Below are 19,073 nucleotides of genomic sequence, written 5' to 3' on the forward strand. Positions count from 1 at the left end.
GGTCATTGTCGGTTTCGGACAAATCAACAATGACTTTTAATTTAACCTAATCATTTATGTTTATAATCAGATCTAGACATCTTTTCCCTCGAAAAATTCAGACATTTTTAATGTTGTATAATTGCCTCCCGCTGAAATGTTTTGCTTCATTTTTCATCTTTTGAACGGGAACAACTTTGAAATGCTTTATTCTTAACCATTGAAGTTCCAATAATTATCTCAACTTTCAAAACTGTCTTACTCGTGTCATTGTAATGATGGGAAAAAAAATCTACGTGCGTCTCAAGACAAAAAATAGAATTTACAAATTTTACGAGAATTTTTAAAAAGGTCTGTCAAAGTCCCGTCTTTAGATAATCTAACATTCTGGGACATTTTAAATATTCTTTAAACCATATATATACCTGCTAAAGATAAAATTGATTTATTAGACATTTCTTGTTAATTAGTTCTAAAAAATGATTTAATAGTTACTTTTAAACTTTGAAATAGTGTACGATTTCTCGTAAGTCGCTCTAAAAAATGTCTACTAGAGCAATAACATTTTGACTTTAATTGATTTGTAAAATTCATATTAGACACAAGTACATCTGAATTTTAAAGGTCAATGGGGACACTCGATAAGACAAAAGTTAAAAGTTCATGGAGATTTTACGTATTCTTTCAAGTTTTGAAGACCTATTTAAGACTAGTGAAAGTTCCAAGAGTAATTAAACACACTATTAAATTTATCGTTTAGGGACCTATACACGTATATGTATATAGAAGACTTTGCCTGGAGAGGTTTCATTTTGCAGGGTCATGGTCGTATACCTTTGCCAAACCTAGTTCCTTCTAACCAAAGGATAAACTACAGGCCAGACCAAACTTTTTAGGGGCAAAGGGTGTGGTCTCAATTTTCGGAGTAAAAGTTCAAAACAGGATTAAGAAACATCAATTTGGACATTGTTTGGTACTTTTAAACTCAATTGATGTGTATCCCAACCAGCTCCCTCCAGCAGTTGCACAAAATCATCGAACTTATCTTCCATCTCCGATAGGCTCCGTGCAAGCTGATCAACGACGCTCTCCGAGGAATCCCAGTGTTTATCAAGCCAGTAAGTCTGCCAAATACTACGTAAAACTGCCATGCTAGAAGCACCCACCTGTAAAGAAGTTTTTAGATGTAACCACCTGAAAGGATAGCAACAATCCCCAAATTTTTCCATGAGAGATGATTCATATACCTTGAAGGAGACGACAACCTTTAAGTCTTTGTCTTGCGCATCCAGCATGAGGATGAATTTCTCATTGGCATATAATTTCAAAAGTTTCATCACCTAAGCAAGGAAAACAGTGCAAATTAATGTTATTTTCGACAAATTATGGAATCCGCATCTCCCTTTAAGACCTCGAGCAACATTCCACATTGCTTTCCATCTCTGTTATAGATTCTACAAAAGAAAAGTTGGACACAAATACTCTGCAAAGCTATCCGATATGGGAGGGGAGTGGGAGTTGAGGAATACCGTGGAAGAAGATCTCTCACCATCCATCATCTCCTCCAATGATACACCAAAGACGATTGAAGGCCTTGTAAATCTTTCCCACACTAATATGTTTTCTTCGTTGTTGCAGTCAACTGTTCCTGAAGAAAGTTACTAACGTGTCGATTATTCTTGTGGTGTGCAATGAAATCACTTGCCGGTGGAGGAAAATAGTTGTGGGGGTTGTTTTAGCAATGTTGCGGATAATATGAAACAAGGATAAAGAGAAGCTAGAAGTATCCAACGGGAAGTGATAGAAAGCATTTGAAAATAAAATATCAACAATGGACTAGAACTAAAAGAAAAAAGCAAAATATGACAACTATAGAATCAACCCTCCAAACTATAAATTTCACACACAGCTTCATTTTTCCTTTTTTTTTTTTCTTTAATATCTTTATTAGTTTGCGTCTCTGAGAGAGATGAAATTCAGTACGAGTTGCATTTCATCAAAGAGATGCCACCTATTATTGATGACGCCTCTTATAGAAATCAAGAGATGCCACCTATATAAAAAAAAACTCTCTTTTTTCTCCTCTTTCTCCCTTCATCCTCCCCTCTTCCCAACCTTCTCCTTCTCCATCCACGATTGTCGCCTCAGTCCATTCTTTTTCCTTTCCTCCATTTCTTATTCTTCTTTTTCCCCTCCTCCCTTTTCTCTTCTCCTCTTTCCCTGCCGGCTGCTGTGTAGCATCCATTTCCCCCTGTGCTGTTGTTAACATATGGACTAAATGTCTAATGACTCCAGAAATTTCAAGGCAAAATTAACTCCTCAAGAAGTTTTGGAGCTGGCATTATTTAATGCTTTCTACTAGTGTAAACATATACAACCTTTTAAGCATTCCAAACTTAACCTCCATTGTATCTAATTGAAGGAACATTTTTGCAATCCCTTTAATAGGAAATCTTTTTGGATAATTTCATTCCATCAATGAAATTGTTTCTTATAAAAAAAACCATATTAAAAAAGTTATGCAACTATATGCTTCCCTTGCCTCAAACTAAATAATAACAATTATATATTTATAAAAATCAACAAAAATTGAATACAACTTCAGTGGCACTTCATCCACAAATAGGATAAGCGATTATAGAACATGATTATAAAAAAGGGATGCCATTCTTATCTTGTTAATATATGCAAATCATGTCATTTGGCAATTAGTCTTGTCCTAAAATTATCGTAACAACACTGACGGTAAATATCAATTACCTGGTACCTTGTTGTGCAAAATGTGAGCCCTTGCTAGGATACGAGCACGTTTCATATTTATCTGTAAGAAAGATAAAATGACTTAGTACAGAGAGACACCTAAACCTATAAAACCAGCATATTTCCATTCCCACATACTTCTCAAGCCAGAAGCGAAGCTTAACAAGAGCACCTCTGTGTGCACACAATATAATACGAGTGTTTGTCATGCTCTTACAGTGTTAAAATGCAAGACCGCAAGAGATTGGTACCGCAACCAAAGATGCAGAAGCCGCATGCTTAACCACGTCGTTGATAACACTGAATATGAATTTACAAGTCCTGGTGTATCCTAGTTGACAACAAGAAATCCAATTACTTCAGCAAATCATGAAGTCGTTGGTTGGCTGAATGAGATTACATTCTGAACAATGTGATCTATAAAGGATGTACCAAGATTAGGACGCCTATGGCAAGACCAAGCAGCTGGGCAACTACTTCCCAAACTTCTTCCTGATTGAATTGAATCGCATAACTTATGAGAAAAATATCTGAAAATAACTTACAAACCTCCTTGTGCATCTTGTATGGATGATAAAATATGAATACCCGTGCATCCAAATTATTTCGTTAGCAAAAATATTTGGTTCATGCATAACATAGTACTGAATAAGCATTTTGCATGATAAAGACATTAGAAAGGATTAGCATATACCTTTGCTGCTATCTCTCCCAAATTTCCTGAGACCGCAAAATGGTTTTGAATAACTCGAAATGAAGGATCTTTCAGTCCTCTCGCAACAGCCTACATAGTTTCAGTTTAAGAGACTAATGATGAATGCATAATTATCAACAACATAGTTGAATATTTTTAAAATTTTTCTACATAATTAAAAAAAATAAAAAATAAAAAATAAAATAAAGAAAAGAAAAAGATACACAACTAGCAGTTTAAAATACCTTGGTAAGATTTCCAAGAGAAGCCAATGGTAGAAAATAGCTAGGATACAATGGAGTAGCAAGATCAAATATGCTGCACAATAGACAATTACAATTTAAGGTTTTGCAATTTTAATAGAAATCAACAATTTTGTTGTCAAATAGAGTGCTAGGAAAATGGAACCTTCCCGCACTGCCAATGAAGTCTGCATACATTCGCCATTGTTTCGGATCATCATCAAAAAGATTACCAAACCGTCCACCTGGAAAGGATGGCAACACTCACTGAAAAATTCAATATAACCTTCCATATTTTAGATCTCTTTATGATTCCAGACCAATGAATAAGCGTCCAACTGCTCCAATGCCATCCTTGGAGACCCATCTGCTTAGTCAATAAATAACCTACATTAAAGTCTATAACAAGAGTACAAGACTATATTGGCATACAATAGTTTGAACAGTTTCTAACAATAAACCAATGACTGCATAGGGTACAATGAACACCAAAAGACTGAAAAATGTCCATCATTACTAGGCCTCTTTATGCATGCATATGAATGTATTACAAGATAAACCAGTCATGGAGGATGCCCACAAAAATGTTATGGGAAAACTTAGAAACCTGATGGCAGCAGCGGAAGCGGCTGCAGAAGTTCCTGAGAAGGAGCCTATACCAACTGCCTGCAAACAATCGTTAATGACCTTTTTTTTTCATTTTTCTTAGAGAACCATCTTATGATAGTATGAAAACGTATTTTTAGCAACATTTATCAATTATATGAAGAATTTGAGTTCTTATTTTCTTAATCATCTACCTTGAGGAGACTGGATGTGACCAACGTGTGACAGATCCATCCAGTGACATTAGTGGGGAACTGCCATATCATGTACTGCAAATAATCATCTGAAACTGATTCTGCCATGAAAATAATAAAAATGTAAGAGAGCAGGTATACCAAGGTACTGTCAGAGAAAAAATTGAGACATTACTTTTGTTAACCATATGTTCATAGTCAAGTGGTCAGTGATATTTGCCTATCTCAATTGCTTATTGGCCACATGATATTATTAGGAAGACTAAAATCTCGTGGGACAATATCATTGCAGCCTTGGTTTGAGAAATTTGTATAGAGATGAAGGGATTTTAAGGGGATATCTAGACCAATGCAAGTGATGGAACATTTATCCTTATTATAATCAAAAAGCTTCTTTAAATCTAATTTGGTTGCTTGGATTCAAAAGAGAGAATTTCTCGTCCTTTATATATTTTATACTCTTTTGTGCATTATGGAGCGATTTCTATAACTGGAGGGAATCAAAAGAGGGAAAACGTAAACCTAAAAGTGTAGGGAAACTTTTTATCCTTATTAGTACAGAGTACTGCATGTGATAAAAAAAATGGTCTGGAAAGAAATGGCCTAATTAGACAAATGGAATACATCAAATTGGATGATAAAAAAAAGAACCAAATATTTTAGCTTGGAAAACGTCAAATACCAAAAAAGTTCAATGAACTAATCATTTACAGGAAAAGTGAGAAAGGAAAAGAGCCCCCAAATTGTAGGTACCTGGAAATCCCGTGGGTAAAATAAAATCTTTTATGAGATCTGGAAGCCAGGATAATTTTGTTTCTGAAAAACAAGATTCTTGGAAGCCATTGAATGTCGGAGATGTTTGTTCATCAAGAAAAGATTGCAACCGTAGGTTATCATCTAAAAAATACCTGTTCATGGAATCAAATCTACCAAAATGAAACTCTTATCGAAGCTCTCGGAAGAAGAAAAAGGTGCACCAGTTCTCGAAGTCATAAACTATACTGACTACGTTTACAGGATGTTTAATAATCTCAACCATCAGCTTTATCCTAAAATTAATTTGAACCTCTATCTATCCTCAGCAAGTCTACGGCACAATGCATCTAACACATAAATCGCTTCAAGAGAGTGATATTAGCAAAATCATAGCAATACGAACCAGAATACATCCTATCCACTAAAGAATAGAGGAACAGAGACGTAAAAAATGAATTCTAAGGCAAACATCACCGACTTCTTCACAGCGCTATTTCCGTACTTTTCGACCAAAATTACTCGCCGTTGGCTGTGTTCTCTGCAACAAGAAACAAAAAAAGAAGAACAATACAATCAGATCAGGAACAATATACTACCGCTAAAAATAAAAAAAATAAAAAACTCGAAAAAACTTCAGGAAACAACGATATATCAAATACATAATTATCGAATTTCAGTTTTCAAGATAACAAAACGGAAGAATGTAGAGAAAGAAAGATCTCGTACCTTCTGCAATGAACACCGTTCTTTTCATCGTCTTCTCCATGAGGAAGGTCGGTTTGGTTGCAGAAAATCTGACTACGATTTCGCAGTCTTCCACTGTGGATCAAACTTGAAGATTCAAACGCACAAGAAGGCAATGAGAGTTGCACAGCGCCAGACATGCGGAGTGAAAGCGTTTGCTGAAGCTAAACAACGTGTTAGAGCTCCTTTGTTCCGACTCTGTCAGCTACAAACGGAGGAATGCACAGATGCAGAGTGAGTCTGTGGGTGGGGGGTTGTCTGGTTGGTCAATTGCCGCGTGGCAAACAAGAGAAGCTCTCTATCCTAATTCTCCGGCCCGTTTCATGTGGCCCAGTTGGTGATTTGACGGCCTTATAGGTCTAAAAGCCCATTGCAAGGTAGCCCAAGTGATAAGATGGGCTCTCAATTTTCGGCCCAATTGCATTGTGCTCTAGTACTATGAGCTTATGAGCTTGATGGTTGTTCTTGCAACTGTTTTTTTTTTCCAACAGCTGCGGGATTGATAATCAAACTTTCAACCTCTAAAGAGAAAAGTCATATCAACTACCATTGAGTTAAGTTTATTTTGGCAATTCAATCAATTTTAATCGATAGATTTAAATACTATTTCCATATATATATTTGTTGACTTCGATTCATTTAGATCATATATATTCAAATTATTTAGATTGATGTCCATACTTGTGGTTCTTGTTCATTTGATTCCTTGTACTTTTAAAACGTGCATTTTGGTTATTGTAATTTTAAAAAATAACCATTTTCGTCCATATTTGCAAAGTTTCAACATAATGAAAACTCTCAAATAAGAATTTACAACTATATTTGATTCTAATGAATGAAATGTAATGCTAAAATTTTGATAAATACTAAAACGTAGAGGTATTTATCAGTTTTGGGATCAAACCGATCATCGACATGGTAGTTTTCATCGATTTGGGAGAGGTACGTGACTCCAAACAATCAAAGTTGATTTGGGCAAGCTAATAAAATGAGAAGAGATGGAGAAAAGGAGAGAAGAAAAGGAGAAAGTAACAAAGAAAGAAAGGAAAAATAGACGGAGAATACGAGGAAGAGAACAAAAAGGGAAAAGAAACAACTTTGTAAATAGGGATGGTGATGGGATCGAGGCAGGACGGAGATACACTCCCCATTCACCGTTTTGGGGAGTTAGGACCGAGGTTAGGGAATCCCCGTTCGGGGATTCAGGTTCCCGTAAGAAAAAATCTCCACTTTTTATTTTATTATTTAAAAGTAACTAAATTTAATATTTCTATTAAAAATGTAAATTTTATATAGAAAATTAGTATTATTGTTACATATAGTTATTTAAATTAAATATTACATATTTTTTAAATTATAAATTAATAAAAAATTAAATTTATTATATTAGATTTTTAAAATTAAAAAAAAAACTAAAACATACCTGAATTACTGTCAGTAATATATAATTATTATTATGATAAAATCGAGACGGAGACGGGGATGGGGATTGGGTTCAAGGCGGAGATCTCCACCCCATCCCCAACTAGGAGCCCAATTTAAATTTCCAGCTTGAACCCATCTCCGATCAAACCGACGATTCTCCGCCCCAATCGGATTAGAAACCCATGAAAATCCAATCCGGCGAGAAATTTTGCCATCTCTATTTGTAGGAGAATCTTTAAAGAATTTTTCCATCCAACTCATTAAACAAAACCTAATATAAGAAAGGTCACTTCCTTGTAAGTATTTGAAATTTAAAATTTTCGAAAATTAATCTACATCGCCAGATAATACACCGCTCGATCATTTGAAATGAGTTTCCCCTAAACTAAAAAATTACAACTAAATATAAAAATACAACATTTTGAAGTTTAAAATTTTAAAAACTTTTATAATTAATTCATGAAGTTTAAAAGTGTCTAAAGTTCCACGCATAATAAATCTCATATTCAACATTTACATACCAAACACAAAATTAAAATTTTAAAGTCCAATTGTGCATTAGATATAAAGTTGCCACTACATCAAACAATTTATTACAATTTTGAAGGTCAGAAATTTATAGGACACACTCACAAAACATATAGAAACAAAATTTAAAGTTCTTAGACATATTTGATATAAAACTAACCTATAAAGTTAATGGAGTAAGTAAACACACTAAAAATTAAGGATAAACATTTGGCTGCTACTTCAATTTGCCCACCAATCAACAAAGAAGCCAATTTAATAGCCTAAACAAGTTATTTCATATAGTAAAACAAAAACTAAACACTCTTCTGAAAAAGAAAAAGGAAACAATTGCAAGAAATATAATTCCATGCAATTCTAAAAGCAATTTAACAGCACAAACCTCCTCTGTTTTAGGCTATATCTGGCAATTAGCCTAAAATTTGGAACTTCAGCATATGGTAAAATCTTGGTTTCCAGCTTCACAATTTGTCATCCTAATAAGATGTAGGAGTGAATGTTTGACAGAACATGAAGTGATCTATCATTGAAGAAATCCAAAACTAAACCATCTGTTGGAAGGCAAAATTTGGGAAGCTAACTTGCCTAAACAAGTACAAGTGTAGAATAATAAAAGTATAAAACACAGCTCAAGAACACAAATGCTAGCATCTCAAAATTTTCTAGGCTAATTTTCTTTGGCAAGTGAATACGCCGAAAATGTTTGCTTCTCCTACAGCCGCATCTATCTCAAAATTGGAATGCAGTAAACAATGATTAGAGACAGTCAAATGAGTTTACTTCAGTATCGTTCAGTTACTTGTTTGGCTTTTCTTCTCACGATTATCTTCAACTATTTGCTGAAACTCCTTTTCGCTGGTAGCTATGAGACGCTTCACAAAGTCGTAAACCGTAAGCCTGATGCTGCAATATAAGAAATAAGGTAAAGGACTACTAGCTGGCACAGTAAATGTAGAAAGCTTCACACTTAAAGAATTCAAACGACCAGCTGTAGCGTTGGAAACCATCAAGGGAGGTAAAAAAAGCTTCCATAGCTTGTATGTGCCATGCCAATAATAAAGCTTCATAACTTCCAGAAGAAAGAAAGAAAGATGAAGAGAAAAAGAGAGGACAGCATAATAGTATTTGATCATCAAATGGTCATCAGTTTCTTGAAACCTCGGTTCCAGTTCAAATGGGTTACAACCATGCTTAGAAACAAGATACCCAGATCCATGCCTGAATTTGGCAAGAAGCAAATAAATTGTTGACAATACATGATGGCACAATTATCCTTAAATAGAAATTATGTCATTCGGCTGTTTGAGTCCTCAAATATGGATTTGTTATCCTCCAAAATAAAAAACAATCTCAAATAATTACTCTGGACTTTCAAACATCAAAATCATGCAGAAAATAGATGTCTAAATCTATTGGCAAAATTCTCTGAGGATGCAGGATGCGTGTAAATTCAAGGGAAGCAGTAAAAACCATAATGGATATTAACATTACACATCTGTATGTGGAGCAATGGAAGCATATAGGAAGCATACAATAGGAGCGAAAGCCAACCTGCTGTTTGGAAGGGTCTTCAAAGCATTTGGAACGAAACCCCTGTACAAGCCAACGACTCCATCATGTGCAATGATACCTACATCAGAGATGTCAACGAAGATAATTGATACCCAAAAATTTTAGTCATGTATATTAACAACTCATTGCCTATCCAAAGCATTTATACAGTTTTATTCTGCCATTTTAACGAATGTTCATTGTGTTACCTGAGATGGCTTCCAAAACTGTCTTGTAAGGTGTGCCCCTCATCTGCATCTGTCTCCTCACAGTGTCCAAAGGATAACAAGTTAGTGTGGCACAGGAAGCTGATATCAAGGCTGTTAGTAGAGATGTTTCAGTTCTCTTTTGAACTTTCTCTGGCAAAGACTTCTTCAATCTATATGGAAAACAAAACCTATTAATATCAAATCTTAAATTCCATGGAAATGTTAAAGCATATGGAGGCTCCGATTCACGCACAAGTCAAAAATGCAGAAGTTTACGGCAATATAAGGAGCTATGCCAATAAGGGAAGGCCCAAGACCATAGTAGAAGGACGCAATGCCTTCCTCTTTTAGCATATTCAAGGCAACCTGAAAATGATACAGTTTTCATCTTCATATGGAATTTTACTCCTATAATTGGAACAGACTGGTTAATCATACCTGAGACATAGTTCGGTAACCTGGTTCAACTGCCAACCGTAATCTTAGGACATCGAGTGGGTATGTAATCTACAAGGAAACAAATAGCACCAGTTAGAGAAATTGTAATGATGTGACACAGAACGTGATAAAAAAATGGAGAAAATATATAAATGTACTACCAGAACATAAATATTATAATTTTCTGGAAACACGTGGACGTTAACTAATGCCAAGGATATTACTAGCCCAAGAAAATACAAGAGCAAAGAAACAGCAAGTTTGAGGAATTGCTCACAAAAGTAGATGTCATGCCAGCACAAGCACCTGCCGCAAGTCTTCCAAGCACAGATAGTTCACCATCTTTCCCCCTTAAGAGTTTCTGTAAATTTAGACATTAGAAAATGTAGCAATATCACACGAAATATATTGGGTGTTGTTGGAAATAAGGGACTTAGTTGATTGTTTATAGTCTCAGGAGTATTATAGTTATTTACTTTACCCTATTTTTCTTTCCTTTTTTGTATTTAGGCTTGTTGGGGCCTATAAATAAGAATCCTCTTGTATCTCTCACATTATTAAAAATTAATAAAACGGAGACTCTCTATCGTGGTTTTTTCTCCCTATTCTAGGGTTTTCCACGTAAATCTCGTGTCTCCTCTCTCTCTTTTCTCTTTTAACATTGTATTAGAGCCAAGTGACGAAACCTTAGCCGCCATCGACGAAAACCAACCGGTGCAAGATAATCTTAGTGTTGCACCAACACCAATTCCGCCACAACCACCAATGGAGCCTCTGACTGCCGCTGCCACTGCCGTTGACCGGTATCTTTGATTGCTGCAAATACATCCTCAACAACAGCCGATTGGGAACCCCAGTGCCGCCAGCTTCACTCCTAGTGCCGCCGCCGTCACCTCTGCTCCCACCGCCGCCAACCACTTCATCTAACCGCCGGAATCTGAAGCTAGTGCTACTGGATCTCCCACGCATCACCAAGGCAAGTCCGTAATCGGGAGTGATGTGCCGCCAGCCACCTATAACAACTTGTTGCCACTTGGGCTCCTCCATCTACCGTCGCCGAACTATGAACATCACAAGTCTATGGGTCTCTCTCCAACAATGGTTCAACAATAGTAAGTTGATCTCCAGGCGAGTTTTCAACAACAAATCGCCGCTCTTGGGGCAACCCTAGGTGCTTCCACAACCACAAACTTAAATTCAAGTGTATTGAATTCAAATATTCCTTCTGATTTACCAATGTATCCAGAGAATCCGGTAACCTCTTTCCCTGCTTTAACTATTGTAAATTATTTGTCTGGTTCTATGGGAAATTCCACAGGCTTAATTGCAGGAGAAAAGTTAAACGGTTAGAATTATTTCTCCTGGTCTCAGTATATTAAATGACCCTTGAAGGGCGTCACAAGTTCGGTTATTTGACTGGCGAGATACCCAGGCCTAAACCAGGGGATCCTCGAGAGCGCATTTGGAAAGAAGCAGACTCCTTGCTACGATCACTACTGATTAATAGTATGGAGCCTCAGATAGGGAATAATGCTGCCACCGCTCGAGATATCTGGGATGTTCAAAAATTATATTCAAAAAGGCATAATGCATCTCGTCTTTATACTTTGTGCAAACAAGTTCACGAGTGCAAACAGGAGACGATAGATGTCAATTCGTACTTTAATAAACTGTCCCTAATCTGGCAGGAGATGGACTTGTGTCGCAAAATTATTTGGGATTGCCCGTTTGGGAGGTGTCCAATATTCCAAAATTGAGGAAGTAGATAGGGTATATGATTTCCTAGCTAGTTTGAACTCCAAATTCGATGCAGTGCGAGGTCGTATACTGGGACAGAGACGTATACCCTCTATCACGAAAGTGTGCTCTGAAGTTCGCCTTAAGGAAGACAGATCCAGTGCTATGAACATCACTACTATGTCATCTACTGATTTTGTTGCTTTTAGTGCGAAATTATCTAGTAATGATGGTGACTAGCACAACAGGAAACAGACTCCAGTGTGTGAACATTGCAAAAAACCCTAGTATACGAAGGAACAGTGCTGAAAATTATATGGTAGACCACTGAATGGTAGAAGATGCCTTCCGAATGACGAGTCTAATCCCAGCCGTGCACTTGTAAATGAATCTTCGAGTGCTTCCCAGTCACAATCTCAAGTGAATTGTCAAAGTGACTCTGTTGCCCCTTCTCTTAGGACAATTGCTCAATCAGGTACATCACAACCCTTAAGTCTCCTAAGTATAAATGACAATAAACCATGGATACTTGATTCAAGGGATACAAATAATCTAACTGGGTCATCTGATAACTTCCTATCATATCTTCCTTGTGCTGGCAATGAAACAATCAGAATTACAGATGGGTCTTTTGCTCTTATTGCAGGCAAGGGTCATATTTCTCCCTTCCATGGCTTAACTTTACAAATGTGTTGCATGTATCTAAAATATCTTACAATTTGCTATCTATTAGTAAGATAACCCGAGATCTAAATTACCAAGTTGTCTTCTCATCGGATAATGTTTTCTTTCAAGACTTGAGCTCAGGGAAAACGATTGGCATTGTCCGGCATAATAGGGGACTCTACTTCCTTGATGATGATGCTTCTTCTAGGAACAGCTATAGGACTAGTTTGTTATCTTCGTATTTTTCAACTTTAGAAAAATATTGTATGTTATGGTATTTTCGCCTTGGTCATCTTTTATTTCCTCATTTATTCCATAAAGTTGATGTCTCTTCTCTTTCTTGTAATGTGTGCATTTATGCAAAACAACATAGGGTCACCTTTTCCTCTCAACCTTACAAACCTTCACAGCCCTTTAATCTTATTCATAGTGATGTTTGGGGTCCCTCTAGTGTTACCACCTTTTCAGGAAAACATTGGTTTGTGACATTTATCGATGATCATACCCGTCTTACGTGGGTCTTTCTTCTCACTGAAAAGTCAGAGGTTTCGTCGATATTTCAACAACTTTACACCACTATTGAGACACAGTTCAATGCTAAAATTGCTAATCTTCGAAGTGATAATGGTCGTGAATTTCTCAATAATACTCTTTGTGAATTTCTGTCTTCCAAAGGCATTGTTCACCAAAGTTTATGTGCTTATACACCTCAACAGAATGGAGTGGCCGAAAGGAAAAATCATCACCTCCTCGAGGTTGTCCAATCTCTCATGCTATCTACCTCTTCTCCATCTTATTTGTGGGAAGATGTAGTTCTTACTGCAGCTCATCTTACTAATCGAATGTCTTCTCGTGTTCTCCAACTCCAAACCCCTCTTGAATGCCTCAAGGAGTCATACCCGATCACATTACTCATTCCTGATGTTTCTCTCTGGGTTTTTGGGTGTTCTGTCTTTGTCCATAGTCATGGCACTAACCAAACTAAGTTTACCCTTCATGCTAAGAAATGTGTCTTCCTTGGATATCCTCTTCACCAGCGAGATTATAAATGCTTCCATCCTTCTTCCTGGACATACTTTATCTCTATGGATGTCACATTCCTTGAGGATAAACCATTCTTCCCTGTTAGTCATCTTCAAAGGGAGAGTACTGGTGAAGAGACTAACTGGTCAATATCCTCAATCCTTATTGATCTTCCTAAGCCCATCTTGAGTTCCCATAACACTGTTCTACCTACTAAACAGGTCCCTTGGCTAACATACTACAGGAAGAATCTCATAAAGGAAATTATGTCCCCTACTGTTCCGCCGACTCCAGTCCATGAATTTAAACCAACACAAGATCTCAAGGTACTACTGAGTGTGTCCCTGATAATAACGATTTATGTGTTGAGGATGATATTGTGGATGTAATTGAGAATGACAAAACTGATGTGTTAGTTCCAAAAAATAACAGGGTGGCAAACAGTGATGAGACTACAGTAGAAACACAAGATAGTGAAATTCTATCTCATCTTGAAACGTGCGATCAGAATCCTACTATAGGTGGGAAAGCATATGAGAAGTCAGACAAACCTGGGAATTATGATGCTTCTCTCGACATGCCAATTGCCTTGAAAAAGTGCACCAGGTCTTACACCAAGTATCCTATGTATAGCTTTCTATCTTACAGTAATTTGTCTTCTAAGTTCAGGGCTTTCACTGCTAGTCTTGACACGACAACAATACCAAAAAAAACATATATGTGGCTACGGGGATTCTAGAGTGGAAGACTGCCGTTATGGAAGAAATGAGAGCTTTTGAAAAGAATAATACGTGGAATCTTGTTACTCTCCCAAAAGGACGTAAAATAGTTGGGTGCAAGTGGGTGTTCACTCTGAAGTATAAATCTGATGGTACTTTAGACAAGTACAAGGCTAGACTTGTAGCAAGGGTTTACTCAAACTTATGGGGTAGACTATTCAGAAACTCTCTCCTGTAGTGAAGTTAAACACAATTCGGGTTCTCTCTGTTGCAATAAATAAAGATTAGCCTCTCCACCAACATGATGAGAAAAATGTCTTTCTAAATCGTGAGTTAAAAGAAGAGGTGTATATGAGCCCTTCTCCAGGTTTTGAAGCTCAGTTTGATCATTAGGTGTGTAAACTTAGGAAACCCTTGTATGGTCTAAAATAGTCCTTGAGAGCTTGGTTTGAAAGGTTTACTACCTTTGTTAAGTCCCAGGGGTTCACTCAGGACACTCTGATTATACATTGTTCACAAAAAGGTCAGTGTCGGGGAAAATTGCTGTCATGATCGTGTATGAGGATGATATTATCTTGTCAGGAGATGATATTGATGAGATCACCAAACTGAAAATGAAGATGGCAGACGAGTTTGAAATCAAAGACCTCGGGAATCTAAAATATTTCCTTGGAATGGAAGTAGCCAGATCAAGAGAAGGAATCTCTGTCTCACAACAAAAGTACATTCTTGACTTGTTAAAAGGTAACAGGTATGACTAGATGTAAACCTGCCGACATTCCTATAGAATTTAATGCTAAACTGGGAGATTTTGTTAATAAAGTTCCAGTTGATAAAGAGAGGTATCAACGTCTAGGGGGAAAGTTAATTTACTTATCACATACCAGTCCAAACATTTCTATGTTGTCAATGTTGTCAGTCAGTTTATGCAGGTACCTTATGAAGAACATATGGAAACTGTGAATCGAATTCTGAGATATTTGGAAAGCACTCCTGGTAAAGATCTAATGTTCAGAAAAATTGACAGGAAATGCATTGAAGACTATACCGACTCTGACTGGGCAGGATCAGTGTCTGACAAAAAGTCTACCTCAGGGTATTGTACCTTTGTATGGGATAACCTGGTTACTTGGAGAAGTAAGAAACAAAGTGTAGTTGCTAGAAGTAGTATAGAGGCTGAATACATAGCTATGAGTTTGGGAATTTGTAAAAAAATCTAGTTGAAGAAAATACTATCTGATCTTCATCAAGATGGTGTCTTACCTATGAAACTCTATTGTGATAATAAAGCTGCTATAAGTATCACCCATTAATCCAATACAACATGATCGAATGAAACATGTGGAGATTGATAGACACTTTATAAAAGAGAAATTGGACAATGGCAGTATCTGTATTCCGTATATTCCATCAAATCAACAAGTTGCAGAGGTTCTCACTAAAGGATTACTCTGGTAAACTCTTGCGTTAGCAAGTTGGCTCTGATTGATATCTACGCCCCAACTTGAGGGGGAGTGTTGGAAATAAGGGATTTAGTTGATTGTTTATAATTATAGTCCCGGGCGTATTATAGTCATTTCCTTTATCCAATTTTTTTTTCTTTTCTTGTGTTTAGGTTTGTTGGAGCCTATAAATAAGAATCATCTTGTATCTCTCACGTTATGTAAAAATTAATAAAACGGAGACTCTCTATCGTGGTTTTTTCTCCCTGTTCTAAGGTTTTCCACGTAAACCTTGTGTCTCCTCTCTCTCTTTTCTCTTTTAACAGGTGTTTATGTAGCATTTCAAGCTTGCTTATAGTGAGAGACATACCTTGTAAAATTCATAAGCAAAAAGCTGGACAGCACTATAAGGTATAACCCGTATGACCTGGAATATTCAGAAAGGAACTATAACGAAATCATAACTCAAAATCTTCATCAGTACAGCCGAAAAAAGTCAAATTCTACATCACCGAGCACCAGCAAGTAATTTTAGGACAAATACCTGAGGAAGGTTGCCTTTCCAGTAGCCTTTAACTCCTTCATTCTGACCTATAGTTGTTATAGCCTGCGGTTAAACCCAAGCAAGGGAAAACTATGTAAACATGAAGATTTAGTCACAATGATCGATGATAACAGATAAACCTAGTGAACCACAGAACTACAAATAACATCTTTTGTAGACTAGCACTTACAACAAAATTCCCTCAGTCATTTTCTATCATTTTTATAATTTGAAATAGTGTGCCTCTTCCCTATCCTCAACCTTGAACACCCTACCACACTTTTATCCGTTCTCCCTCTTTAAATTTCCAAAATTTGGGCCAAAGATGTTCCAACCCCACTGATTAAGATGTTGCAATCCTCTAAAACAAACGTTTCAACTTTAACTAGGATTTGGAAGGGTCTTCCATGCTTGCCATAAGAGATAAGTATAATACAATGGATCAATGTGCTTCAAAAATGGTGGGTGTGAAAAATGATATCAGGTGGTAAAAATCGCCGGTTTCAACATGCAAATTAGTAAAAGAAATCTTCATTTTCCAACTAACCATGTAATGATCCAAATTATTCCTGACGTTCATTGTCTGCTCACCACATTTTAGCTCGAGGTGCTCCCAGTCAACATTAGGGTTTTCTATTTGAAAGTTTTAAGCCATAATTTTTAGCAATCCCACAAGTATCATCACATTATAACACGACAAGTCTACAACAGCTTCTGGGGCAACACAAGAGGACTAGTTACATGTGAGAAACTCTGCCTCCAAAGCTATAAAGAACAACCATCTATAGCCATACCTCAATGAAACCAATTGCTTTTTTAGTGCCTTCATGCGCTACTCGTACACCATGAGTCTGCAAGTATATCAAACTATCAATTGACAATTTAATCAAGCATGAGAATTATGAGATCCTAAATTCAAATTCCTCATAATTTCTGTCTCACTCTGAATAAATAGCCCACGTAATAATATTTTAAGACCTCAAACATTTGCCTCTAGCCTCTACGTAACTCCAACAAAATAAAATTCAGCTCAAGAAGAATGAATTTAACAAAAGCAACTAGTGTCAAACTGGTCGAGTCCGTAAGACAACAAAAACTAGCAGTTCCCTACGTCCAAGATGAAACTCAGTAATCAGGTCAAACGAGCTTTGGAATTAAAATACTAGGCGTAAATGACATACAATTAGCCGAAATTCTAGATGAAACTACCTAATATTTAAGAACGAGCACAAAGACGCATTAAACAAAACAGAAAACAACGACGTCATTAGCCCCAATTTGAACACGAATATAATCGCAATCAAAACATAAAAACAGCACTTCACCGCGTGAAACACAACACACCTGCATAAGAAGCTTAATACGGTCGAGAGGAGCCGTCACAGTCTTCGCAGCAGCACCGGCGACAGCGCCGGCAGCAAAAAGCGCAGCGTCTTTGGGCACCAACGCGATTAAGGCCAGTGGATGCGTCAGGAGCTGAGATGGAGACGGTACGAACTCGTGTTGGTCTCTCTTTTCCACAACCGAAATGCACGCAAATTTGCATCGAATGCGCCAGCAATCGGCGGCCGGAATACGGCAGAGTTGAGCGTTATTGCTCCATAATCCTTCAGAGATACCTGCAGGAGATTGCAGAGAGGCTCTGAGGGCTGGGATATTCCGCCATACCAATGCGGCGTTGTCTTCATTTCTCGCGGGTTTCGCCATTGGAGAGAAATCTGTTTACCGAAGAGGAAGCATGAAAAAGATAAGGTAAGTTGCGGGAGAGACAACGAAGGAGAATTTTGTTTTCAGTTTCTTTATGGACTGATTGAATTGAAAAATAAAATATCTTATTCAAATTCCTCGATCTGGGTGATGAAAATATCGACAGGTTGACGGATATTTACGTTATCAATTAAATTTTCGTTTCATCCTTATTTCTACTTTTTCGTAGGTTTTAATATCGATGAAATACAATTTATACCTTTAAACTATATTATACCAATTTAAATTTTAAACTAATAATTGTATCAATTTTAAACTCTGAATTTTGAGAATTCTATCAATTTAAATCCTAAACTAATAATTGGATCAATTTAAATATTGAATTTTTATAAGTGTATCAATTTAAACCCTGAATTTTCCTAATTGTATCAACTTAACTCCTCCATTGTGTTTTTTTGGATATACTTGTGAATGTTCAGGGTTTAAATTAATATATTTACGAAAGTTCGATATTTACATTGATACACTTATGAAAATTCCGAGTTTAAATTGATATAATTATTAATTTTGGGTTCAAATTGATACAAATCTCAAAGTTCATGGTTTAAATTGACACGATCCCTCAAGGTTTAAGGTTTAAATTGGTACACTTCTTGGTTTAGGGTTTTAATTGATACAATTCCCAAATTTTAGGGGTATAAATTGATATTTGCTAAAAAAAAAAAACAAATAACAAAACGTTAATGATTATAATATCATAGATAATAAATATTTTAACTTATTTAAAAAGTGTAAAGTTATTTACTAATTAACGTGTCACTATCAAATGTCTATCACCGTCTAAACATTGATAGATATTATATTTTGTTATATTTTGTTATAAAGTTTAGTTAAGGGAAGTTAATTTAATTAACTACCCTCTCTCTCTAAATGGTTGGTCAACATGATATTGGTGGAAGAACACATAATAGTTTTGTAATTCTAACTTTCTCTCATTGACTCATTCTCTCTTCTTAACTTTCAACACAAACACAAAAAGAGGGAAAAAAGTTTTCTTTGTAGTTCTCTTCTTCTCTAAGTATTCCAAAAGAAGTTCCCACAAACACATT

At 36.4% G+C, this 19,073-nt stretch overlaps 2 protein-coding genes across 5 annotated transcripts; both read right to left on the reverse strand.

Moving 5' to 3' along the window:
- Positions 1–707: 707 nt before the first annotated feature.
- Positions 708–6,245, reverse strand: LOC150037362 (protein root UVB sensitive 5-like). Of its 4 annotated transcripts, none has more exons than XR_016528578.1 (15): positions 5,958–6,245; positions 5,710–5,769; positions 5,229–5,383; positions 4,476–4,576; positions 4,283–4,341; positions 3,996–4,042; positions 3,842–3,920; positions 3,679–3,751; positions 3,434–3,523; positions 3,172–3,231; positions 2,957–3,070; positions 2,740–2,800; positions 1,529–1,621; positions 1,227–1,319; positions 708–1,145 (listed from the first exon to the last, which is right to left on the reverse strand). XR_016528578.1 is itself a non-coding variant. In XM_090312185.1 (15 exons), exons 1-15 carry the CDS (start codon positions 6,113–6,115, stop codon positions 924–926), a joined length of 1,485 nt encoding a protein of 494 aa, XP_090168311.1. In that variant the 5' UTR covers positions 6,116–6,244; the 3' UTR covers positions 708–923. The 4 variants fall into 4 exon arrangements, 2 of the variants coding, with proteins under 2 accessions (XP_090168311.1, XP_090168310.1); XR_016528577.1 differs by having other exon boundaries at positions 1,529–1,627; positions 5,958–6,244; XM_090312185.1 differs by having other exon boundaries at positions 1,509–1,621; positions 5,958–6,244.
- A 2,119-nt stretch (positions 6,246–8,364) lies between these two features.
- Positions 8,365–18,140, reverse strand: LOC120073318 (putative envelope ADP,ATP carrier protein, chloroplastic). Its single transcript, XM_039026088.2, has 10 exons — positions 17,602–18,140; positions 17,052–17,108; positions 16,258–16,320; positions 16,084–16,140; positions 10,404–10,487; positions 10,127–10,195; positions 9,942–10,054; positions 9,689–9,858; positions 9,480–9,558; positions 8,365–8,831 (listed from the first exon to the last, which is right to left on the reverse strand). The coding sequence occupies exons 1-10, from the start codon at positions 17,962–17,964 to the stop codon at positions 8,720–8,722; spliced, it is 1,167 nt and encodes a 388-aa protein (XP_038882016.1). The 5' UTR covers positions 17,965–18,140; the 3' UTR covers positions 8,365–8,719.
- Between the last annotated feature and the right edge of the window lie 933 nt (positions 18,141–19,073).

This window comes from Benincasa hispida, chromosome 3 (genome assembly GCF_027475165.1).
Source record: "Benincasa hispida cultivar pf3 chromosome 3, pf3_genome.v1.1, whole genome shotgun sequence".
In the NCBI taxonomy this organism is placed as follows: Eukaryota; Viridiplantae; Streptophyta; class Magnoliopsida; order Cucurbitales; family Cucurbitaceae; genus Benincasa; species Benincasa hispida.

Excerpts from the sequence above, each read along its gene's own strand:
- LOC150037362 (XM_090312184.1), bottom strand. The coding sequence starts at position 6,115 with ATGTCTGGCGCTGTGCAACTCTCATTGCCTTCTTGTGCGTTTGAATCT. Across the intron at positions 5,770-5,957 it reads AACGGTGTTCATTGCAGAAG|AGAACACAGCCAACGGCGAG; the intron begins GTACGAGATCTT and ends TTCTTGTTGCAG. Across the intron at positions 3,524-3,678 it reads CTCTTGGAAATCTTACCAAG|GCTGTTGCGAGAGGACTGAA; the intron begins GTATTTTAAACT and ends GAAACTATGTAG.
- LOC120073318 (XM_039026088.2), bottom strand. The coding sequence starts at position 17,964 with ATGGCGAAACCCGCGAGAAATGAAGACAACGCCGCATTGGTATGGCGG. Across the intron at positions 10,488-16,083 it reads TTGCTTATGAATTTTACAAG|AAACTCTTAAGGGGGAAAGA; the intron begins GTATGTCTCTCA and ends CTAAATTTACAG. Across the intron at positions 9,559-9,688 it reads AGTTTTGGAAGCCATCTCAG|GTATCATTGCACATGATGGA; the intron begins GTAACACAATGA and ends TCTCTGATGTAG.